This window comes from Arachis ipaensis, chromosome B2 (genome assembly GCF_059453495.1).
Source record: "Arachis ipaensis isolate K30076 ecotype BB chromosome B2, ASM5945349v1, whole genome shotgun sequence".
Taxonomy (NCBI): Eukaryota; Viridiplantae; Streptophyta; class Magnoliopsida; order Fabales; family Fabaceae; genus Arachis; species Arachis ipaensis.
The window spans coordinates 107,230,786-107,256,914 of record NC_142437.1 but is presented as its reverse complement, the minus strand read 5'-3'; the positions used below and the strand labels follow the sequence as shown (position 1 = coordinate 107,256,914).

At 35.7% G+C, this 26,129-nt stretch overlaps 2 protein-coding genes across 4 annotated transcripts; one reads left to right on the top strand and one right to left on the bottom strand.

The window, feature by feature from the left end:
* Positions 1-515: 515 nt before the first annotated feature.
* Positions 516-9,979, top strand: LOC107625710 (disease resistance protein RPP2A). The gene is made up of 8 exons (XM_016328404.3): positions 516-1,276; positions 1,656-2,697; positions 2,939-3,408; positions 3,545-4,640; positions 4,821-5,099; positions 5,181-5,861; positions 7,927-8,844; positions 9,042-9,979. The coding sequence occupies exons 1-8, from the start codon at positions 798-800 to the stop codon at positions 9,819-9,821; spliced, it is 5,745 nt and encodes a 1,914-aa protein (XP_016183890.1). The 5' UTR covers positions 516-797; the 3' UTR covers positions 9,822-9,979.
* LOC107625708 (disease resistance protein RPV1-like) lies at positions 9,182-22,251 on the bottom strand. 3 transcript variants are annotated; one of them, XM_088503716.1, is made up of 8 exons: positions 21,493-22,251; positions 14,320-15,418; positions 13,961-14,236; positions 12,942-13,709; positions 12,197-12,623; positions 11,857-11,921; positions 11,223-11,306; positions 9,182-9,417 (listed from the first exon to the last, which is right to left on the bottom strand). In XM_088503716.1, the coding sequence occupies exons 1-7, from the start codon at positions 21,963-21,965 to the stop codon at positions 11,235-11,237; spliced, it is 3,180 nt and encodes a 1,059-aa protein (XP_088359842.1). In that variant the 5' UTR covers positions 21,966-22,251; the 3' UTR covers positions 9,182-9,417; positions 11,223-11,234. The 3 variants fall into 3 exon arrangements, with proteins under 3 accessions (XP_088359842.1, XP_088359843.1, XP_016183889.1); XM_088503717.1 differs by lacking the exon at positions 11,223-11,306 and having other exon boundaries at positions 9,328-9,417; XM_016328403.3 differs by lacking the exon at positions 9,182-9,417 and having other exon boundaries at positions 10,999-11,306.
* Positions 22,252-26,129: the final 3,878 nt, after the last annotated feature.

Here is a 26,129-nt window from a genome sequence, read left to right as displayed (position 1 = left end):
AGATTATTTATGGTTAGATTCAGTATATAACTATATATGTCTAATTTATTGAAAAAAATAAATTACTGAAATCGGTTAATAACTATTTTAGAGTTAATACAATTAACACTAAATTAAAAAAAATAAACAATGCATAACTTATTACTTTTTTATTAGTTTCAAATTATTATAATTCAAATTAATTTTAACAAAATAACTTAAAATTATAATTTTAATTTTATGACGGTGCATGTCTGATCTAATAACGAACAACCATAAATGTCCTTTTACATTTTTTTTTCATATGTTGTTGGCCCAAGTAAAGTTGTCTTAACAACATAGACAAGAGTGTGAGCATCTCTAAGTAATAACGAACAAATTGGAATCTTTTAGCTCAATAAACAATGACATTCACCACGAAAATGTGTAGAGTGTAATTATTGATACTTCAAAACGAAAAAAAATTATTATTTATATATATAAGAGAAAATGTGTGATAACTACCTTAAATAAATTTATCAGGATATAGAGTATGTATAATAGACCCTTTAGTTTATACAGCTAAATGATGCTCAACAATTACCAGCAAATATATGTGGAGCAAAAATAATCTAATCTTTATTGTTTATTACTACTGTACATGTACTAATCTCTAATCTCCAACATATGAACAAAACGTTAAGCAGTATACGTAGATAGAGCTGCATATGCAAATGCTGTGATCTGATTTGTGCGTTGACTTTATAATCATATAAAGTTTCTTCATCAGTTACCCAACGAAGAATCCCTTTGTTCTTCATTCTAATCCATCATCGCCCATGTCTTACTACCAATCAGCAGAAAGAATCCCCGATCCATCATGGAAGTACGATGTGTATTTGAGTTTCCGAGGCCCATACAGTCCCTACGGATTCACCTCACATCTCTATGACGCTTTGAGGAGAGCTGGGATTCATGCTTTCATTGACGATGAGGTGGTGTATGGGAGACGAGACCAGATGACATACACAGTGATTCAAGCAATCGAAGCTTCTAGACTTTTGGTTGTTGTTTTCTCAGAAAGTTATGCTGGTTCTAGATGGAGTCTGGACGAGTTGAAGAAAATAATGGAGTGTAGAAGCACTAGAGGTCAAACTGTCATTCCGCTATTCTACTATGTTGATCCCGAATATGTACGCCGCCAGTTAGGTCCAGCTTTTAGTCAAACATACTCATATGAGAATGAGATAGTCCACGCATGGAGGGCTGCGCTCACTGATGCTGCTAACCTTCCTGGAATTGTAATCAATAGAGGCAGGTAATTCCATTTTTGCTAGTGAGAAATCTCATATAATCTCACATCATTAAAAATATTAATAATAACTAATTAATGACTACAAATTACAAAATTTGTTGTTCCTAACACTTTTCTTTTCAAAATGGAAAAAAAACAATGAAATATATATTTTTTCTTTTTTTTTTATATTTTTTATTTTCAAAATGTTCCAAAAATAGACAATTATATCACAAAAAATAAGCTACTAAATTAATTACAAGTATAAAAATAGATATTCAAATATAAAATATACATAATTTATATATTTATCCACAAATACATTACTTTCATTAGTTTAGTTGAATTCATTGGAAAAAGTTAGAATCGTTAATTGCGTAAAATCGTTGGTTGATTTTTGCAGTGATGAAGTTAACATTATCGGAGGGATTGTTGAACATATAACTACTCTACTTGCTTCGGAAGACTTGTTCATCGCAAGCCATCCAGTGGGAGTACAATCTCGCACGGAACATTTGATTCAACAGTTTCATTCTAATAAACTAGAAGACGTCGTGTTAATGGGGATATGGGGGATGGGAGGAGTGGGTAAAACAACCATTGCGAAAAGTGTTTATAATCAAATTCCTCACGGTTTTGATAGGCCAATGTTCCTCCCAAACATTCGGGAGATGTGGGAGAATAACCAACAGGTTTTTCTGCAAGAACAGTTATTGAATGGTATTTGCAAAGCACAGATAAACATACAAAACATCGCATCAGGAGTAGCTTTATTAAGGGAAAAACTTCGCCTGAAAAAGGTATTTCTTGTACTTGATGATGTAAATAATATAGACCAGTTGAATGCCTTGTGTGGAAGTCCAGAATGGTTTGGTGCAGGGAGTATAATAATCATCACAACAAGAGATAGAGGTCTGCTTCGTATGATTGGAGTTGATTATGTGTACCAAGTGAAAGAAATGGATTACAATGAATCTCTTGAACTTTTTTGTTGGAATGCATTTGGGGAAGCAACTCCTTTAACAGAGTTTGCTAGACTTGCAGAAGATGTAGTTAAATATTGTGGGGGATTGCCATTGGCCCTTATAACAATTGGTTGTCAATTGTATGGAAAGATGAAAGACGAGTGGGAGAATGTATTAGGTGGACTCAAAAGGTTTCCCCATCCGGATGTACACCAAGTTTTGAAAATAAGCTTTGATGGCTTAAATGATGACAGAGAGAAAGAAACATTTCTTGACATAGCTAGCTTTTGTATTGGCATGGAAAGGGGGGAGGTACTGAAAACACTAAATTATGGTTTTGGAATTAGCGAACATGGAATTAGTTTCCTTGAAGAGCGGAGTCTTATAACATTTGATGAGAAAGATAGAGTTCGAATGCATCCTTTACTGCGAGACATTGGAAGAGAAATCGTTCGAGAGCAATCACAAACTGATGCTCAGGTATATATAAGAAATGCTAGTCAGTCATCAGAATTAATTGGTTTTGGCCATCACTTTTAATCATTAATCCAATTCCTTTAATCTATTCATTCAACAGCATACTTTAGTCCATATTTTTAAACATTAAGGGCTAACGAATGTAATGACCCTCTAGCATTCCTTGCTATACATTACTATGTTTTCTTATTATCCAAGTCCAAGATATGATTTTCAACTTTTTCTTATTATAATTATTTTGCAGCGAAGGAGGTACGATGTTTTTGTGAGCTTTCGAGGCAAGGACACTCGTCCAACGTTTACATCGCATCTCCATACATCTCTCCAAAATGCTGGAATTACTGCTTTCAAGGATGATGATGATGTTGATGGACTTCAAAGGGGAGAACGGATTTCAATCGCATTGTTAAAAGCAATTGGATTGTCTGCATGTTCTGTCATTGTTTTTTCAACCCACTATGCTGATTCAAAATGGTGCCTGCAAGAGCTTGAGAATATCATGGTATGCCATAGAACAAAAGGTCAAGTGGTTTACCCCATATTCTATGAAGTAGATCCCTCAGACGTACGTTATCAAAAGAAAGAGAGCGAGTTTGGGAAAGCTTTTGAAAGTCTTATAAGTCGGAGATCAGTGGAAGAAGATAAGGTGCAAAGTTGGAGAACAGATCTTCGTGAAGTTAGTAGCTTTTCAGGGACGACTGTGATCAACTCCAGGTATTTGTATTTAGAAGTCTCATACACACTTATATATTATTTGATAGATAGTTTAGAGTTTTCTAATTGATTATTTCATCTTGTGCTAATGTGATGACTGACTTTGCTGCTTATCTCTGCTCTCTATATTTTATAGGAACGAAAGTGAAGATATCAAAAGAATTGTCGAACACGTTACTCGTTTATTAGATAAGACAGAGTTGTTCGTTGCAGCGCATCCAGTGGGAGTAGAACCTCGTGTGCAAAAGTTGATTGAAGAATCAAACATTCAAAAGATAAAAGATGTTCTAATACTTGGGATAAAAGGCATGGGGGGCGTTGGTAAAACCACTATTGCCAAAGCCATCTATAACAAAATTCGTCGCGATTTTGATGGCAGGAGCTTCCTCCTGAACATTAGAGAAACATGGCAGCAAGATAATGGAAAGGTTCTCTTGCAACAGCAACTTCTTGAGGATATATTCATTGCAACAAGGATACACATAAGTAACATTGATTCAGGGAAGCAAATATTAAAGGAAAGGCTTGGTGCTAAAAGGGTACTCATTGTGCTTGACGATGTGACTGATTTGGACCAACTCAATGCTTTGTGTGGTAGTGGTGAATGGTGTCGTCCTGGGAGCGTAGTAATCATCACAACAAGACATGATGATCTTCTTCGAGTGTGTAAACTCACATTCAATCTAGAAGAGATGAATGGGGCTGAATCCCTTGAACTTTTTAGCTGGCATGTATTCAAACAAGCATGTCCAAAAGATAAGTTTGTCAAGCTATCTACAGATGTAGTTGAATATTCTAATGGATTGCCACTGGCTCTGGAAGTTCTTGGGTCCCATTTGTTTAATATGGGAATAAAAGAATGGCAAAGTGCATTGGATACTCTGAAATTAATTCCCCATGATAAAGTCCAGAAGAAACTACAAATAAGTTTTGATGGTTTAAGTAAGAATTATGAAAAAGAAATATTCCTTGACATTGCATGCTTTTTTATTGGGATGGATCGAAATGATGTTGTGAAGATATTAAATGGTTGCGGACTCCATGCAGAAATTGGAATCAGCGCCCTTAAAGAGCGAAACCTTGTAACTGTTGATAACAATAATATGCTTGGAATGCATGACTTGTTAAGAGATATGGGAAGAGCAATAATTTGTGAGCAATCACCTGAACTTGAAGAGCGAAGTAGATTATGGTACGATGAGAAAGTGCTTGAACTATTAGAGAATCATGAGGTATGATTTACGTTTTAGATCAAATTAGTTTCAATAAAAGTGCTGTCAAAGCTAACATTAAGAGTCCCTTGATGGGGGAAGAAATAAGCATTATTTGTTGAAAAATTAAATCTAATTGTTATACTGCTTTTGCTAATTTTCAGCTCCCAATAAGTAATATTCCATTTTCATTTCATTTAGGGAACAGATTTAAAGGCTAAGGGATTGAGTTTGAAGTTGCCAATGACCAATTCCATTTGTTTGAGTAAAGAAGCATTTAAGAATATGACTAAACTTGAATTGCTTCAACTCGCCGGTGTACAACCTAATGGAGAGTTCAAACATGTTTCAAGATATCTTAGATGGATGAGTTGGCATGGATTTCCTTTGAGACACACTCCCATAGACTGCTATCAACCAAATATAATTTCCATTGAGTTAGAAAACAGCAAACTCAAAGTTCTGTGGAAGGAGTCCCGGGTAAGAATCCTAACGCGTACATATAATTCATAAGCTTGTATTGTATTCTAACATAAGCCTTGAAATTTTCTTTTCTTGTAGTTGTTGAAACAGCTGAAGATTTTAAATCTTAGTCATTCACATGACTTGATCAAAACCCCAGATTTTTCATACCTACCTAATCTTGAGAAGTTACTAGTCAAGGATTGTACAGAATTGTCTTTGATTTCCTATACCATTGGAACTCTAAAAAACATCCTTCATATCAATATAGAAGGTTGTACAAACCTTTGTGTACTTCCAAGAAGCATATACAAGTTGACATCTCTTGAAACTCTCATCCTCTCTGGGTGTTTAAAGATTGATAAGTTAGAAGAAGATGTGGAACAAATGGAATCTTTGGCAATGCTAAAAGCTGATAACACTGCCATAGCACAAGTGCCCAGTGCGCTAGCAAGATTAAGAAACCTTGGACATGTTTCTGTGTGTGGCTATGAAGGATTGGCATGTGATGTGATTCCTTTAATTATGTTTTGGTTATGGACTTCACCAAATAATATGTTGTCTTCAGTTATGCAAAAATGTTCAAATGTTTTCACTTATGCAAATTGGCGTCCACGGCTTCAGATAAAAGGAGATGTATCTTTGAATACTGATAATGTGGCAAATTGCAATGAATTGGGGATGGATATTTCTGAACCAAAATTTTCTTTGAATTCCCTTTTGATTCAAATGGGGGTGGAAAACTCAACCACAGAGATACTTCAACAGACTATTTTACAGGTTTGTCCCTATCTTTTATAAATAATTTCTTTTATTTGGTTCTATATGCTAAAAGATGAATTAAAAGATAATATCTACTCTATCATCTATTTGTCTTTGATTTAACATTTTTGGAAAAGAATTTGTTTCAAACTACAAAAAGTTTTATTGAAACAACAACAACAACAATACAGCCTTGTCCTATTAGGTGGGGTCGGCTACATGGATCAAACGACGACATTATGCTCTATCATGTATCATGTCTACAGAGAGACCGTTTACATGTAAATTTCGTTTGACCACCTTATGGATGGTCTTCTTAGGTCTTCCTAGGTCTTCTTCTACCTTTCACTCCTTGTCCATCTTTCATCTCATCTACCCTCATGACTGGATGATTTGTCGGTCTTCTTCTCACATGTCTAAATCATCTAAGACGCGATTCTACCATATTTTTCATAATAGGTGCAACTCCAACTTTTTCTCTCTTATATCTTTGTTCCTTACTCTATCTAATCGCGTATGACCACTCATCAATCTCGACATCTTCATCTCTGTCCTACTTAACTTATGTTCGTGCTTCCCTTTGGCCGCCTAACGCTATGTACCATAAAGCATAGCTGGTCTGATAGCAGTGTGATAGAATTTACCTTTAAGTTTTAAAGACACTTTTTTTGTTACATATAAAATCAGACGCACTTTTTTTGTCTTAATTTTTCTTTTGTTATTCTTCTAATAATGTCTGTCATCTCCCTCCACATCTCCTCCGCGCCTTCATCCCCATCCCACTTTGCCTCTTTTCCTACCCGTCTTCGAAAGCTTCTTTGTTCCTCATCTTTTGTGTGATATTTTTTCCTCAACTTTTACTCAATGCAAAAATCCATGAAGAGCATCTTATATTATGTTGTTAAACTCTCTTCTAAAATAATTTTACAATTAATACAAAATTTTTGGTTGACTCTCCTCAACAAGAAGAAGTCGATTTGAGAGCTTGTCATACCACTCCTATAGGTTATAATATGTTCGTCTCTCTTTTTAAAATATGTATTTGCAATGAGAATGTCAAAGATCGAAGAAAAGTCTAAAATAGTTTTACTCTCGGTATTGACCACCTCAAAACTATGACTTCCGTGAATACTCATACCCAATCACTTCTCTTCTAACATGGTCATTTAAATCTTCTCCTAAAAAAATCTTATATCCCAAAAGTATGTCTTGAACCAAACCCTTTAGATTCTCCTAAAACCTTATCTTGTATTGCTCGTCCGAACCCACTTGCGGTGTATATGCGCTAATCACATGAAAAGTACCTCCTTCCACCACAAGTTTAATAGGGATGATCCGATATCCCACCTTCTTGACATTTATTACGTCATTTTTCCACTGCTTATCTACAATAATACCTACCCCATTCTGATTCTTCACTTTCCTGTATACTAAAATTTGAACCCGAAAGTATCAAACTTCCTAGCCTTCATACCGACCCATTTTGTTTCTTGTAGGCATGTGATATTAATCTTCCTCCTTGTCATGATATTCACCACCTCTATGAATTTTCCTATTAGAGTGCCTATGTTTCATGTCCCAAATCTTAATATTTTGTTGCTCTGACCTATTCTTACCTTTTTTTTTGTGAACTAACTTATTGACCCTCGTCCATTCACGAAAACGTGGGAACCCTTGCTTATTTAACACTACATCCAGGCACCGATGCAGTGGCTCTTGCTCATTTGACACTGTACACGAGCCATACAGCGCGTTACTTCTGGGCAACGACCTAGCTTTAGCGCAATAACGTCTTTGCTCCAATGTCATGAAGATTCGACTAAGTTTTTATATAGGCTGTCGAAGGCCTAACACAACCCTCTTCCTTTATCCGAACTTGAAACCGGCTATGTACCACAGGTGTAGTATAGGCGGAGTTAAAAAGTTCTACGTGGAAAGAAATTATAAAAGCATATCTTATACAAAAATTATTTAATTTGATCCGAAGTGGAAATAACTTCTAAAGTTGTGTGAAATATCATTTATGTTGTTAATGAAATAAATGATTTGTGAAGCATATATGCTTTGTTATGTAAAATCGCAGAACAATGAGCTTGGAGATTACCTGCTCCCTTATGACAACAATAATCCTGGTTTGTTAACATTCAGTGGTGAAGGTTCCTTTGTGACTTTTCAAGTCCTTCATATGGATGGGCGCAACTTGAAGTCCATGATGTTGCACATTGTTTACTATTCTACTTCTTCCACATTCGCTACAACAGGTCTGATTCTTGAAAATGTGCAAATCCTAAATCTCTCAAGGGACATGTCCAATGTATTTAAGGGAGATAAGTTAGCTTCATTCAAAGATGAGGACAGGGAAATCCTAATGTCAAGTCTAGAACCTGGTGACACCATGCGGATTGTTGTTGCTTTAGGATCTGGGTTCATTGTGAAGAAGACCATAGTTTATCTCATATATGACGATGAACCACCAATTGAGGAAAACTTGGAGCACTTCAATGATGATGAGGATGATACTGTTTGTTCTACTGGTGATGACGTTGTAGCTTTTGTAAATGAAGGCACTTTGGGTGTTGATGTCATTGCAGCAGATGATGATGAAGATGTTACTGTTTTTGGTGTTCATGATGCAGTAGCTGGTATGAATGAAATTGTTTCTGGTGTTGATGCTATGGCAGAAGATAAGGATGGTGTTACTGTTGCAAATGTTGATGATGATACGGTAGCCAATCTGGATAGAAATGCTTCTACTTCTGGTACTGATATCATGCCACCAATTACTAATGGTTTTGGTGCTAATTATGTAGTAGGAACTGATATAAATGAAAGTTCTTCAAATGTTGATGATAATAATGATGATGATGTTGCTGCCATTGGAGATAAAAATGTAAGTGATAATCTCTATGTTGCTTCCGTGGTAAAAAGACAGCAAGTTGAAGACATTTCAACCACCAAGACATCCGAGTCAAAGTCGACAGGACTTATTCCCTTAGTTCAGGTAAGAAAGGATATAAAATGGCAGCTTGGTTTACACTAGTATTAATTCCATGTGAAAATTTTGAATGATTTAAATATTGATTTGGTTTAAACAACTATTTTTTAACATTAATACATACACACACTGACACACATTTAAAAATTAAATCCCGAATTGTTGGTTCATTTTTCTAACTATTTAATTACTTTCTTGTACAGGTCCCTCTTGATGCTAATACATCTTCTGAGCTTACATTAACCATGATGGTTTCAGAAGAAGATGAGCTTGATGAAGATAGTGATTTGCTTATTGCAGAGTTGGATAAAACATTGTCAGAGAGCTACTTTCTGTACCCGAGTCCTGGTTCATTAGAACTTCAAAGTCTCTCTGTAATTTCAATCTTCCAAAAAATGCAACTTCTTTTGGATAATGAACTAGAAGCCTTGGTAGGAGATGTTAACATCAAGAATCAGCTTCTTGGCTATGTGGCTCAATTAGGCCAAATAATAGAGTCATCACAAGTTCCTAAAGATCTTCACTCTTTGGTTACTGAGATTAGTCACTTCTATGAAGATTTTCTCAATGATTTTCCACCTGTTCAAGAAGTGTTAGACAATCATCAAAGATTGATCGACTCAAAGAATGGACTTCAAGAGAAGTTAAAAGCGGCTAAGGCCAAACAGGGACACTTTTCTGCTTCAATTTCTAAAGGAAAAGAAAGGGTCCATGAGATGTCAAAAGAAATCAATGAATTGGAGGTGAAACTAAAAGTCTTGCATGAGAAGAGGAATAGGTTACAATTCAATGTGAAATGTTGTGAGTTTGAATCTATAAACATCAATAAGAATTTGGAAATTTTGATAAAAGAGAATGAAGAGGTTGTGAGCACTCTCAAAGAATCAGAATCTGCATTCAGAAAGGCTGAGTTGTCAAAGCAGAGTTATGAGAGGAAGCTAGCAGTCTTGAAGCAAGCTCTTTATGGCAACACTAGACATTAGAATTTTCTTCAATTTTGTAATAATTAGAACACTTAATATTAATCAAAAAGTTATAGACTGGTGTTGGCCATAGTTTGCACAACTGCCATATATAACAGTTATTTAAGAAATGGCTTAAGGGTTAAGACAAATTTTATAGACACACTCACTTGCACTAATCCATTCTTCTTTAATTAAAAAAGGAAACCTGTACCCACTCAATTCTTGGTCAACGCAACCACCAGCGCCTCCTCCAACCCTTACTCATTCACTCTTGTTCTTAACTCTCAAAACTTTTACCAATGTTTCAACTCACACAGAAAAATTCCTGACATCATTCACTCACTCAGACCCATAATCACCCATCCTCTCATTTAAATTCTCATTCTTTCTACAAAAATAAGACTCCTAATCATTACTCAATTTGATTCAGACATTCAAAATTTGTATTTTCGAACATCCAAAACCGACAAATTACTTCATGCCTCAGTCTTTCTTGAAGAATGTAAGACACACCAATACTTCTAGTCTTCTACATTGAGATCTAGAAAGTCATAACAAACTTCATTGATTATCTTCTTTTGTTTTTCCTTTGGTCAGAACAAACTTCATTGATTATCTTCGTTTTTTTTTCTTTGGTCAGAACAAACTTATCAATTAAGTGATTTGTAAAAGTTAAGACCCATAGCAGAAAACTCCAAATGAAAACATAGAAACAGGATATTGCTTTGACTTTTTGTTCCTCTCATAATTTTGTTTTGATGATTCAGTATTTCTGAAGGCAGACTCTGAAGCATAGGAGTGCTCTCAACCTCTTCACTTTCTTTCGCCCAAGAAGCAGCTTTCCTATTCATGTTGACAGTTTCAACCTCACAAAGTTTCATAGTGGATTCTAACTCCCTCTTCTCACATGGGGCTTTCGGTTTCAGCTCCAAGGCATTGATTTTTCAAATGTGATATCTTGTAGTAGACCACAAGTATCGATGAAGAATTTGAAGAGGAAGGTAGTTTGCTATTAAAACACCAAAATTTTGATCTGTTATGTAGCCTTTAGAAAAAGTTGTTGTTTTCCTTCGTTGAAGACTTTGGCTATAAAACATTCTCTTTTGATCAACTCACACTGAAAGCAATAGTACAAAGTACCATGATTGTTTTTCGGTTTGTGGAAAAGTTGATGTGAGGAAGAAAGATCAGAAGATTGCGGAACAAGAAAGAAGTGAGCTCACCCATATATACAAGCTGTAACAGAATTAACCAACTTACAATTTTTCCCACGTGACAGTAAAGCAGTGCTAATCACTAACTACCTTCAACCACTTAACTAACTAACTAACTTATACAGTTAACGCGGTTCAATAAGGAACAAGAAACGAATCCAAAGCTATGCAACAGAACTCCTCAATTGAGGTTGGGACTTGGCACCTTAAATTGGAATTAACTTCGTTTGCCAGATCGCCGACTTTTCCAGATCAGAAAGGAAGCAAGAGTCAAGGCTCCACACAATCTCTAAGCTCACAAACAAAAATTGTAAAATAAAATAATAGTCATAATGAGGAAACTGAGACTAAAGAGTTGATTTTATTTCTAAAATCTTAAACATTTCTATTTTGATCTTCAAAATTTTTAAAATATCAATTTTGATAATTAAAATGATATTTCATGGATAATTTATATTCTTTGTTGGTTAACCATTAGCTAGACAACTATAATTTTCTGCTTATATCACTTTGGCAAGATATACATAACATGTCATATGTTAATTGAGAAAAAAATATTTTAGCAAATTTTATTCTTTATCTTTTTTGTAAGCTATTCTTTTATAGTATAACTGATAAATTTTTAATCTTCTCTCAATTCTTATCAATCATTTTGAATAATAATAAAAGAAAAAGATATACACAAAAAAATGTATACAAAAATAATTCAATGTAAAATTAGTCTAAAATTAACATCTGTAATTGTCATCATATAAATAGAGTCTACACAAACTAGATTTAAACAACTAAACAAGCTAAGCAACTTAAATAATGAGTATGATAAGGATATAACAACTTACAGATTTAGCACTAGTCGAAGCAACAACATTCTTAACTTCTGGCACATAAGTTGAATCCTTATCTCCTGCCATATGATCACCATGAATATTGCATTAACATTTTTTAGTAGCTATCATATTATCGTTCATTAAGGTTTAAACAAGTCATTGATACTTATAAAATAGGCATAATATTTGTTTGTTTTTATATTTATTTTAAATTTTTAATAATAAAATTTAAAAGTGATTTATTATAGTTTCATCGTAAAAAATTTTCACTAATAATGATGTAAAAAATGAAAATAAAAATACAAACTAAATAGACTCTAACATGTTCATGTATGCCAAACAACATACTTACCTGTTTTGTTGCTATGCTCAATTTCCTCATTAGTTGATTCACTATATATGAGATAAATTGTTGTGTTCTTCACAACAAATTCAAAGCCATAAACAAGAACAAGAACCTCCACAATGTTTCCAGGTTCCAAAGTTGAAATTATGCATTGCCAGTCCTCATTTTGAAGAGAGGCTAATGTGTCACGTTTATAGACCTGAATGGTATACTTTGTGTAATTTATGATTAACACATTTTGAAGACATTTTGATGAGATTGTGTCTTGGGAAGAAGAATAAACAACGCATAACATCATTGTCTTCAAGTCACGCCCGTTAATGTGAGGAACTTTAAAGTGTATGGATGAACCTTCGCTATTGAAGGTCAACCAATCAGGATAATTGTCACCGGGCAGCACAGATTGACGATCATGGTCATTCGTATTTAATTTCTGGACAATGAAATTAAAAGAAAATAGGTTTAAAAGCAAGTACGAAACAAAGAGAGAAATAAATAACCAAAAAAAAAAAAAAAAAGAAGAAGAAGAAGAACGATGTATGTTTAGATTTGCCACATAATACAACATTTAATTGTAATTTGCCACATCATACTTTATACAACAAACTAAAATTGAAGCTATAAAAAGTTAGATTAAAAAGTTCAATTTTTTAAAAGTTTAGTGTAATAATCGATGTTCCTACCAAGTAATTGTAATTGAATGTTTAGACTCATAAAGAATAATTTTTATAGCGAGAGATAAGAAATTTACCTGTAAGATTCTTTCCTTAAGAATACCACTGACTTGGCTCTTCGCTCCCACTTCAATTAAAAGAGACTTCACTAATCCATTAATTTGAAATTCACTGCGAAAATCAATTATTGTTGAAGTTTCAATATTCAAGACTTGTGATGTTGTTGGAATTGCTTCTAATTCATTGTAGTATGTGGCATACAATATTTCCAAAATTTTTGTTACACCTTCAGCTAATTGAAGATCTGAGTTGCACTCTACTTGAAGATATTGAAGCTTTGGTAAATCTAAGAAGGAAACAAGTTCTGGGGCAGAAACTAGAGATGAAAGATTATTTGTTGGTGACATCCATGACCAAATGAGAGAGGGAAACACATCACGTGAGAATCCTTCATAACCACACAGAGAAACATATCCAATGCTTTTTGATCTTACTATTGAAAATGGCACTTGTGTTATTGCAGTCTTATCTGCAATTAAAGTTATTAATGACTCCATTTGTTCCAAGTCCTCTTCCAATTTGTCAATCATTGAGCATCCGGAAATGATGAGAGTGGTCAGAGATTTCAACTTATAAAAGCTTCTTGGCAGGTTGCCAAGGCTAATGCAGTCTTCTAAATTTATTACAAGAATCTTTTTCAGATGTCCTATCGTGTCTGAAATTGTAGACAACCTTGAACAATCTTTGAGTAGCAGCTTTTCAAGATTTGGCAAGTATGAAAAGTTTGGGGTTTGTCTCAGGTTTTGGGAATGACTGAGATTCAGAATTTTCAACTTCTCCAGAAACTGAAAAAAAAAAAGTGATAAATTATATTAGAAATGATCAAGATAGGCTATGAAAATCTTGAGCATAGCTTAATCATAACAAGTACAACTAGAAAAAAGAGAAAAAAAATTGAGATAATCCTTTCTGGAAAGACAGTTGGAAGCAGAAGTATCCCACACAGAATTTGGAAAAGTGCCTCACCAGAGTGTGTAATGTAGGCAGCGAAATCTAATCCTTTTTGAAAGATAATGCAAAAACTAGGAATTTATACCTGCGGTTCCTTCCACACTAATTTGAGACAACTGGATTCTAACTCAATGGAAACTACATTTTCCTGAGAAAAGTTTGGTGGTATGTTTTTCAAAGGAAATCCATGCCAATAAAGCCATCTCAAATCTCTTGAGATATATTCAAAATCTCTGCCAAGTTGTACACCAACAAGTTGAAGCAATCTGAGTTTTTTCATCTCTTTAAATGCTTTAGCCTCCAAACAAATTGTATTGGTTCTTGTCAACTTCAAGACTAGTCCCTCAGTTGCTCTTGTCCCCTGTGAAAATAAAATGGACAAATAAAAAAAAATTAAAAAGTAGCTTAGATAATATACTGGTTCATTATGTTTATTTAGCTTACAATATGTGTTTGTAGCACTTCAATCACTTCCTTTTGTAACCATAACCTGCTACGGTTTTCTGGCTCTTTGGGATATTTCTCGCGAACAATTTCTCTTCCCATATCTCGCAGCAAATCATGCATTCCAAGCTTGTTATTGTTGTCAACAGTCACAAGACTTCGATCTATAAGGATGTCTATTCCAATTTCAGCATTGTATTCATCTAAAATGTGTATCACATCATTTCGACTCATCCCAATAAAGAAAAATGCTATGTCAAGGAAAATTTCTTTGATTGTATCATCAACTAAACTATCAAAACTTATTCTTAGCTTCTTTTGCACTTCATGGTTAGGAATTCTTGTGAGTTTCTCCAATACACTTTCCCACACTTTTTCCATCCTATCAAACAACAAAGACCCAATAACCTCATGAGCTAGTGGCAATCCCCCACAATAGGCAACTACCTTCTTAGAAAGTTCAAGAAATTCTCTCTTGGGACATTTTTGCTTAAATGCATGCCAACTAAAATGCTCAATAGATTCATCATGGTCCAATATTGACATCCTAGAAATGTGATCAACTTGAAGAACTTTAAGAAGATGTTCATTTCTTGTTGTGATGATTATTCTACTACCTGGACCAAACCATTCTCGACTTCCACACAATGCATTTAGTTGGTCTAATTCATCAACATCATCAAGGATAAGAAACAACTTTTTCCCACAAAGTCTTTGTTGTAATATAATTTTTCCAGAGTCGATGTTATGTATCCTTATCTTTGTAGCTTTGAAGATGTTTGAAAGAAGCTGTTCTTGCAAATGAACTTGGCTAGTACTCTGCATCCAAAATTCTCTTATATTTGGAAGGAAGCAATAACCCTCAAAACAACCATGAACTTGATTGTAAATGGCTTTGGCAATAGTTGTTTTTCCAATTCCCCCAATTCCCAATATTCCTAATATCAAAACATTATCGGATCTGTTGGAGTTTAACAGATTGATCACATGTTGTACACGAGACTCTACTCCAACAGGATGTTGAGCAACAAACAAGATTGTATTGTCTAGCAAAGCAGTGATACTTTCTACAATCCTATTGATATCCTCAGCTTGATTCCTACAAAACAAAATGAACCATTACATAAAAGAGGCATAATTGATTTTATGATAAAGAATCATTCTTTAGATTATTATTATTATCAATATTAATATCAGAGAAAATAATACTCTCCTTCTCGTGAGATATCTAAACTCTAAAGACACTTTCTCCCATCTATTTATAAAATGTATACTCTTATCTTCTGAAAAATAAAATAACATATACTTAGTCGTTAGTCCATTTATAGAACGAAGAGGAAAAATTTTACTAGAAAAAAGAATAGATCCATGATCCAACCCCAGGGAGAGGACAACATTTGTAAATTGATAGAGATTTTAAACCATCCGAGTAATTTACAAGAGAGCATGCGATGCTTGGAAGGGTGTGTGTAAGAGAAACAACACGCTGAGAGGGAAAGATCTAAAGGAGAAACAAAAGAAAGTTGTCTAAGTATAAAATTGTTCATGTACAAGGATAATGTCGTTGAGAAAGAAAGTAGATAAAGAGATTTGTTCGGTGCAACCTTCTATGTGAAATTGATATTTAAAAATTATTAAATAATTTAAAAAATTTGATTAAATTATTATTTAATAATTTTTAATTATTTTTTTATAAAAATAATTACATATAAATCCTTACCAATTTGTTTAGTTGTATTGATATGGACAGAAACATAATTATTTTTTGTTTTTTTTTTAATTTTAAGGAAAACAAAATTTTGAATTTTTATACTTTTAAATTTTAAGAGAGTGGGAATAAAATATATTCGTTTTTGTTCCTCTATTTCTGCTTTCTATTTTTTTTATGTTTCTTTTTTGAAAAGAAAATCTAAATGCAACCTAACACCTTAAGCTTTTAAGAAACTTAAAAAGCCAACTAAAATTTATCAAGAGAGTTTATGGATGTTTTAACATTATTTTTCCATGTATATTGCTACTATTTATGCACTCTACAGGAAGAAAAATAAAATTGCCAGTGTAGCAAAAATCGTGGCATATGAAGAAACAAAAAAATACCACCACTGCAACAAAAACTGCTACGAATAAATAATTTGAAAATAATGGTAATTTGATAATAAATTTTGAGAAATGTATTAGATATCTAATTTCAACCCTTACATTTTAACAAAGACATAAAATACATAATACAAGAACATATAGATATATAATGAGACTACTCTATTAAATTATATTTCAAATCCTTTAAACTGAAGATTTGATCTTTAAAATAAAAGAGTTATACTATGAAATAAAAAAATTGTTATTATTTTAAGAGTAAACTATTATTTGATTATTATTTTGATCCTAAGATATAATTTTTGACAAAATAATTTTTGAAAGAAAAAAAATATATTTTGACTCTTCAAAAATGATCTTATTTATATTTTTAAAATATAACATATATATTTTAATCCTTTAAATATAAAGAATATAATTAAAGAATTATTTAAAATCTAAAAAGTAAGACACTTTGTTAGTTGTAGTGTTCATGTGCAAATTTTTTTTACACACATATTTTTTTATAAAGAGGAGTGTTAGGAGACCAGCAGATTTTGTGATTTGTAGCCATCAATTTGTCATTATTAGTATTTTTAATAGTGTAGAATTACATCTAATGGTGTGGGATTACTTACTTTTTTTTTTGCTGGTTAAGTACTGGCTAAATTTAAATAAAAGTGCTGGCTCCCTAGACTTTCTCTTTGTAAAATTATTCTTCACATCCAAGCAATTTTAATATCCAAGTTTGTTGAGTTAAGAATATAATTAATTTAATGATGACAAACATTGATTTATTGGGTTAAATACCCAATTGAGTTTGATTGTTTCATTTAGTGATGCAGGCCAAAATAGTTTGAATGCAGCCTAAACAAATGAAGCTAAATGCACTCAAGTGTGTTGAAAGGAAAAAGGATTCACAGACCAAACCCAATGCCAACCAAGCTTTAGTGAATCAAACCTAAGCTAGGATTCACCTATGCACTTTGGGTAAACACAAGAGAGAGAGAGAGTGCGCGCTTCATCTTCGAGCTAACACCAGAGAAAAAAGAAAGAGAAAGTAAATAAAAAAAGGTAGATTATTTTCATTTGCATGCAAGTTTATTTCTTTACATCTTCTCCTACTTTCTACAATGTCATTTTGAAAAAGATGAAGAAAATAGTGGTTGATTATCTTTGCTGTTAATTAATGGCTCAAATTGTTACTTAGAGTCAAAGCACAATTTTAAGGGTTTGGATTTGGAATTGTCACTGGACAAACAAATTTTTGCTGTTCTGCACTCTTCGGTCAAATAAGAACCATATTTGAAATTCCTAATTTTGGGGTTGATTGAAGAAAAAGAAGGAATGATGTCTGATAGCCCAAGGTCCAAGAAGTTGACTTTAAAGGAACCCTAACCATGGCTCTGACTAAGGTACAAAAGACTAAGGTACAAAAGGAAAAATGATTCTCATTAGAGAGAGAGAGAGAGAGAGAGAGAGAGAGAGAGAGAGAGAGAGAGAGAGAGAGAGAGAGAGAGAGAGAGAGAGAGAGAGAGAGAGAGAGAGAGAGAGAGAGAGAGAGAGAGAGAGAGAGAGAGAGAGAGAGAATGAATCCTCACTACTGAGTTTGAAGTCTTGGAAGCATTGCACCTACACTAAAGGGTGAACTCCGCCAAGATGAAGAACAAGATTATGAGTTCAGATGCTGAGTTCAGTACATAGAGTCAAGGTTGTGAATCGTTATCTCCATATTTTATTGTTTTGTATTTCAGTTTCAATGTATATCTTTCTTAATTTTCTTTGAGAGGTAAAAGGCAAGAAAGAGCCAGAGGCATTGAGAAAAAACCATAGAGTGAAAAAAGCTGAGAGAAATACTTGAGAGAAAAGCTAAGAGTGATTTCAGATTTTTTTTTGTTGTATTTTCTGTTTTATACTTTTATGTCATATGCCTGAGAGGTATCCCTTTCTAAGTTGGGTAAGCACTTAGTATGATGAGTCTAGGTAATTGCATAGTCAAGTCAAGTTTATGTTGAAACTTGTGTGTCCAGATAGGATTATGTTGAGTCCTAGGAAATTAGTGTATATAATACTTTGATTGATAGTGAAAATTCTACCAACATTGTAGTGGAGACTGGATGTAGGTTGCATTGTACAAGGCAACTAAACCAGAATATATGGCTGTGTCACCTTCTTCATCTTTGCTTTAGCTCTGTTTTTCTGGTTTTTATGAGACAAAATAAAATTGTCTCCTGCATAATCCACTGTGCAGACCAAACAGTAGCCAAGTTTAATTTCTGGTTATAAGACTTAATCAAAGTTAAAGAAGGCCATAGATTAAACCTCCCATTCTCTAAGCCTTCTGGAACCTTCAAAGGTCATCCAAGTGATTTAGATCACGCGCTTCTTTTTTCCACTTTCTTCCAGTTTTGCAGCAAACAGGGGTCACGCGTGCGCATGGGCCACACGCACGCGTGGTGAGAATAGCACGTCACGTGTACGCGTGACTCATGCGCACGCGTGACCCCTGTTTGCTGCAAAACTGGACTTTGAAAATTTTAAATCAGATTTCCACTTCTAAACCTTTATTTTCTTCCTTTTAGACTTAAGGTATAGTACTAAGTCTAGCAGCTAGTTGAAGCTAGGAAAATAAGATAATTTGGGGGTGAAGTAAGAGGCAAAATGATGAGTTATATGAAGGAGATGAGAATATTAAATGAAGTTTAATGCCATGACTTGATAAATGATTGTATATTGATTATCAAAATGAAATGGCTTATGAATAGTGATATCTGAGATACGAGTTTTCCTGGGTAAGAATCATGTCTTGCCACCACATGTTCCAGGTCGAAACTCGATACTCTGTTGACCCTACGTCGTAAGGGTGACCGGATACGTATAAATTCCCGGGTATGGATAGCCCCCATTGAGTGATTTGAATGATGATTGAATGTGAAATCTATGCATAGACTCATGGGATGCACGACGAGAGACAATCTAAGGTTTTCGAACTTGTCGGGTTGGCTGGATAACTGACAGATGAGCCTCATCAGCCATAGGACAGGCATGCATCATGTGCATTTGTTTGTTTTGATTGCTATGCATTTTCTGGGTTTGCCTAATTGAATATATACCTCCTGCTATCTGTTATACTTGCTATTTGCACTATCTGCTTATTACTTGTGCGTGAACTTATTTTGGTTGCTTGTCTCTGCTGAATTATGGATGACGGAGGGATGGAGGAAAGAGTGAAATGGTTTGGTGTTACGTTAGGTTTAAAATTGAGTGAGTTTAGGCAGGTTTAGATTACCTACCCATATTTCTGGCTTCTGTTTAGCAATTAAGTTTTACAATTGTATGACGGAGTTCTAGGATTGCCTCTGGCATTCCTAGGACCTCATTTATTATACGCGTGACACTTTTACCATGCTGAAAACCTCCGGTTTTCATCCCATACTGTGTTGTTGTTTTCAGATGCAGGTCGAGAGGCTCCTCGCTAGGCGTCTGGATCTTGAAGCGGAGTAGTCCCTGGTTAATTTTGGGCTTTATGATTGTATATATATATATATATATATATATATATATATATATATATATATATATATATATATATATATATATATATATATATATATATATATATATATATATATATATATATATACCTATGTACTTAGCTTGCTCTCCAAGAAACTTGTTTATTTTGTTCCTCATAGAGGAAGGGAGAGCTAGGACCTTATTTTGAGTCTTGAGTATTTTGGGATATCTGTATATGTATGTATATATATTCTCCGGCCAGCCTTAGCTTCGCAGGCTGAGTCAAGAGCTAGTTATGCTGTTTCCTTGACTTTCCTTTACTCTCTTGTTTATCTTTATCATTTCATATTAGGTTTTTTAGCACGCAAATAATCCTATTCCTTGAGCGTTGTGCTTTTTATTTTTCGATTTTGTTTTACCTGTTTTTCAAGTCTACTAGTATATTATCTTTTTCCACTATTATGTATATATATTTTACTGTTTAGAGGTCCGTAACACCACACTATCTCTATTCTACGACTTAAGCGTAAAACTCTGTGTAGTAGGGTGTTACAGTTGTCCTACACAATTCAAAACTCCTTTTTTTCTTCATCCGCATCTTCTGCTGCTGCTTTTTCTTTTTCATATTTTTCATCTTTTTCTTCTTTATCTTTTCCTTCTTTTTTTTTATTTTCTTATAGTTCTTCTTATTTTACTCACTTAAGAGGAATAAAATCAAAAAAAAAAAAGAGAAGAAATATTCTGATCCAAAATTGATTTTAGATGTGTTTTTGTTCATGATTCAGTCTTATTTGTGCACTTGTTTTTCAACTAAGTTTATGTGTCGTAATCATTATGGTAAATTTCGATTCATTTCTAAGTTAATTGTGTCACAATTGTTATATAATTTCGGTTCATTTATGAGTTAATTTTGTCGCAGTCTATTATATAATTTAGGTTCATTGCTGAGTGAATTAAGGTATATTTGGACTCGTTCTCGCCTGCACAATTTAAAATTCTTTCTCCTCACTTTCTACTGCAATAACAACAATAACCGCAATAACAGCAGCAACAAAAGAATGACGTTGAGAAAAAAATATACGAAGAAGAAGAAGAAAAAGAAAAAGGAGAAGAAGGAAAATGAGAAGGAGAAAGAGCATGAAGAGAAGAAGAAGGAGGAGAAGTAGGAGGAGGAGGAGGAGGAGAAGGAGGAGGAGGAACGTAAAAAAAAAAAAGAAGACGACGACGATAACGTAAATGGTGTGTGCGCGTATAATCACACTCTTTTTAATGAGAATAATTTTTGTTGTTGTTAGGTCTACTTAGTTAAATTTAAATGATAATATTGCTTGGATGTGTAATAAATCTGTTTTTTTATATTCAATCATGTCTTAATAAAAAATAAAAATAAAAAATTATTTGCCAAACATATTTGACCACATTTAAATATTATTATATATTTAGATATTTTTTACTCTAAATACCGTGTCCAATTTTATACTTTTTAATTTAATATTTAATTTTTAATTTTTTTAATAAGTTAGATACGGGCTATTTTAGAGATTGTAGTAAACTAGTAATCACCTTATATAAGATCCTTACCTGGAATTTTGCAAATCGAATCCTGAAAGGTTAGCAACGTCCCGGAGCGCCGACCTCCAGACGTTGACTTTTTCCTCTGAGAACCTTTCCATGTGATACTGCAAATCACTTCCAATGGTGCCTCTCTGATGGCGCAACTCCGCTGGATCTACATCATAGAACACCGGAATAGCCCTCTGGCCTATGGTTCTATGGCACTCCATTATTTTCTCCAACTCTTGCAGGCACCATTTGGAAGCCGCAAAGTTTTGTGACAAGACAACAAGAGAGATTCTAGAAGCTTCGATGGCTCGAGTCAGCGAGGTGGAGATCTCGTCTCCTCTCTGGAGCTCCTCGTCGTCCCTGAAGACGTGAATCGCGGCTTGGGTGAGAGCGTTGTAGAGATGAAAGATGAATGGGTTGCGAGCATCGTTGCCCCTGAAGCTCAAGAATACATCGTAGATCCATCTTGTGGACTCGGAAGAAGCAGACATAGAAATCGATATAATAAAAAACAATGAAGAATACACTGAATTCTCCTCTAATTCTCTATGCAGTAATCCGCAACTTGGACTATTGTATATAGCTCAATAGAAGGTTCATGGAAGCCGATGATCATGGAATTGAATTATTTCTTGTTTAGCATAAAAAAATTAAAAAACGAGCGAACCAAACTAGACAATGTTGAATTGATGAATTCAACACACCACTTTCCTAATATTTTCCAACATCACATCGACCTAATTTCAAATGTTGTTAGAGAATTTATTCATAAAAATTATATAATTAAAGATGGTAAATTTTATTTATTTATTTTTTAAAATAATATGTAAGTTATTTTATGTGATGTTAATTTTTGATTAGTTGATATTTTAATCTATTTATTAATTATATAAGTATCTTGAGTTGTTTAAATTTAACTAAAATTAATACTTAACTATAATAGGAGTAGTTGTAATTAATTTATTGTAATGGATCATTGTATAATTTTTTTTAAATATTAATAAATAAATTTCTCTCTCCCAATTCTTTTTTTCCTTAAACAAAACAAAAAAAGAATAAATTATCATTTGTACCCATAAAAGATGTTGTTGATAATTGTACTCATAGAAGAAAGAAATTTATCTTGTAACCACAGAAAATGACTTCCATGTGACAGAAGTATCTTGACACTAGTAACACACTTGCTTCGTTAGTATTCGAATTTATGTGGCAACAAAATCCCTCCAAACCTATCTACATGTATTGTTACGTTGACATGTGAGTGTTTCAGAGTCAGATAATATAGAAATTCAAACTCTAGCATCCCTTTCTTCTACAATTTGAATCCTACCCTAGAAATTGACAACATTTTATTTTTCTTTGGTCTTGAAATACAAACCGCGACAAAAGAGAACCCTCTAACCCTAGAAATGTCTCTGCTCAGATTTTACTCTGCTACAAGTAATACAAGTTGCAGCGCTTCGAGTTCGAAGAAGAAGAATGGAAAAAAAGCTTTCCAGAAGATGCTTCTATGGGATGGAAGTTACATTAATAGCGTCTGGTACAATGACGAACCCAAATAGATGGCTCGTCCAATGTTCTCTCTAGAAGGTAATGGCTATGTGTCTTTTTTTTGTGAAGGTTACTGTTCGGTAGGTCGGGTACCGGACGTTCGGGTTGGTATCCTGGTTGAAAAGGGGGAGATCTCGTCTGGTCGTACGTCACCGAGTTGGGGTAGGCGACGTCCCGAGCACTTCGCGTGAGGAAGGGGGTGTCACTTTCAAAGACACTCCGACGCTCTAGTCAGTGATATGTGCAGGCGAAAAAGGGTATGTGGCATGTAACGTACCTTGGGGGAAGGGCAGGACCTTCCCCATATATACCATGTCAGAGGTGGGCCCATCAAGGACAGGCCCACCTTCCTTGATGCCTCCTTCTCACAGCTGAAGCGTAGCTGGCAGGGACGCATGTCCGTAGGGGTGGCAACACTACCCGAATCTGCGGGTACCCACCCCGCCTCTACCCACTCGGGGCGGGTAATTACCCGCCCCCGCATCGGGGCGGGTTTTAACGGGGCGGGGCAGGGTCGGGTTTAGGTTAAACCAGCCCCTACCCGCCCCGGTATATATAATATATATATAAATATATATATTTTTAATATATAATATATGTAACATATATAAAATAATTAGTAAAATGATTAATAATGTTATATCATATATAAATTTTTACTTTAATTTATGTTATGTATGTAAATGGTGGTTATATAATTTTTAAAATTTTATTTTATTTGTTGGATTTAATAATTATAGGGGCGGGTAGGGGCGGGGCGGGTACCCGCAGGGGCGGGGTAGGGTTTAACATTTTACTACCCGCGGGTAGAGCGGGGCGGGTTTTATGCGGGTCTTTTGTCAGGCGGGGCGGGGTCGGGTAGAGCAAAAACCCGCCCCTACCCGCCCCGTTGCCACCCCTACATGTTCGGGTCGGCGACTGAGCGTCTCGCTCCCGACCGTCCGGGTCGGGTGGCGCTCGGGTCGGGCCGGCCCGCTAGTGGTTTGGGCCAGGCCGTAACAGTGCCCCCAACGTGTCAGCAATGATTGTGAAGGTGGTTGGTGGCACGTTATCTCTTATTCTGTGTGTTGTCGCCAGGTCGGTCGCCCGTGGAGGGGACGTGCCTCTTGCGCGCTGACTGTTTGTTGCTGAGGTGACCGTTTGTCACCTCGTTTCTCGTGCGGAGCATTAAATGCTCATAATCGGTTGGAAAACCCTGTACGCAAAGACCATTTTGCCCCTAGGCCTTTCGCGCTTCCTGAGTGGCAGTTTTAAACAGTTTTGCATTTGTTTTCCTTTCCCACTCTTGCTTCTCCTATTTTCTTCTTCTTCACTCCCAAATATCCCAAAGCCTCGTTCTAGCATCCTTGTGCATCTCTTTTTTCTTCCAAGTTTTCGCAACCAATTCAGGTAATCATTGATCCCTTCTCTTTTCTGCTTCAAGGTTCTCTTGTCTTTACTGTTGGCATTTCTGTACGTTTGCTGTTTGTGCTTGCTTATTGTCCTTGCTGCTTGTTTGATTCGTATGTTAGATAGTTTTAGTGTTAAATAGGTGCGTTAGGGGGTTACCATTCCAGGATGTCCACTTTCTTGACTTGGATTGTGCCTTAGCCATACTTGATTTTAGTTTTTGGGTAGGTTGAGTATAGTTTCTGGGTTTTTCCGAGCTCCCGGCCTGTTAGACCAACCGAGTGGTAACCCCACTGTAGGTATGCCTCGCGTCATCTCACGAGCTTCCACCTCCGCCGCGGGCTATGACCCATACGCTTGGGTTGTTTCCGACTTAAAGGACTCTCCAAACCAAATGGCCGAGGAGGAGCTGACGGAGTTCCGACAAGGCGAGTACCTGTGCGGAGGGACAGACGAGGAGGCTAATTATGACGTCTTCGTCCCTGCCCCCAGCGAGCGGTTATACAAAATTAATTTCCACTCCCCCAGGGTTGCCGACTGGATCTGGTTTTATAAGGCCATGTTCACCTAGGTGGGAGTTCGCATCCCGTTTTCCTCTTTTCAAATGGTGCTCCTTAACCGGATATCTGTTGCGCCGTCACAGCTGCACCCGAACAGCTGGACTTCCATCCATTGTTTCGATATGGTATGCGAGTATTTGGAGCTGCCGATGTCTGTTGATGTTTTTCTCTTTTTCTTCAACCTTATAAATCCTTCCAAGGAGGGGAAAGTGAGGAAGGGGTTCATGTCCTTCCGATCTGCCCAGGGTCAGAGGATCTTTGGCTTGTTCGAGAACTCATGTCATGGATTCAAGGATAAGTATTTTAAGGTACGTCCAGTCAAGGGTCGCCACCCCTTTTGGTTGTCGTTGGAGGGGGAACAGCTTATCCCGACGTACTGGAGTTTTGGGACTAGGTCTAACACCTTCATTAAGGTGACTTATAACAGAATGTCTGCCACGGACAAGAGAATTGCCTACGTGTTGTTGGCTATTTTCGGGAAGAACCATGTGAACCCCCACCTCCTCATGGGTGAGCGGGAGGTCGCTAGGAATTATATTTGTGAGCTGCTTTGTCTTGTATTTTTTGCATTGTTATAGCTTTATTTGGTTTTGCCGGCTTCACGACTAACACGTTTGTTTGTCCGTTGCAGTGGAGATGTCGGCTTCGGTGACGGGGCTTGAGGGTTTGTATAAGACCTTCCTGGAGGAGAGTGATGAGGAGAAGGCCGACGAGAAGGTTAACAAGAAACCGGAGAACCCTCCTGAGGAGAAAAAGGATCAATCAGTGCCTTCACCTCGTGACACTAAGATGTCTGACAAAAACTTTGCCGGGCCGCATGCTTCCCCAATTCTCGAGGAGACAGCCGGCGTCGGGCATTCGTCCTCCTCCCGACAAGAGGATCCCGACTTGAAACTTATCCCCACTCCCAAGAGGCAGAGGGCGTCTTCCAGCCCTGAGGGGACTCACACTGTGATGGAGAGGAACTTTGATGCTGGAGCTTTCATCGACTCCCAACTGATCCCCGACACAGAAGATCACTTCCTCGGTACCGAACTGACGGGGCAGGCGAGGTGGATGTATCGCACGCTGCTTCGTGGAGCTGTAATATCTCGGAAGGCCGAGTTCGAGTTGTCAGGGATGCAGTCACTACGAAGAAAGCTCGAATCTGCTGCC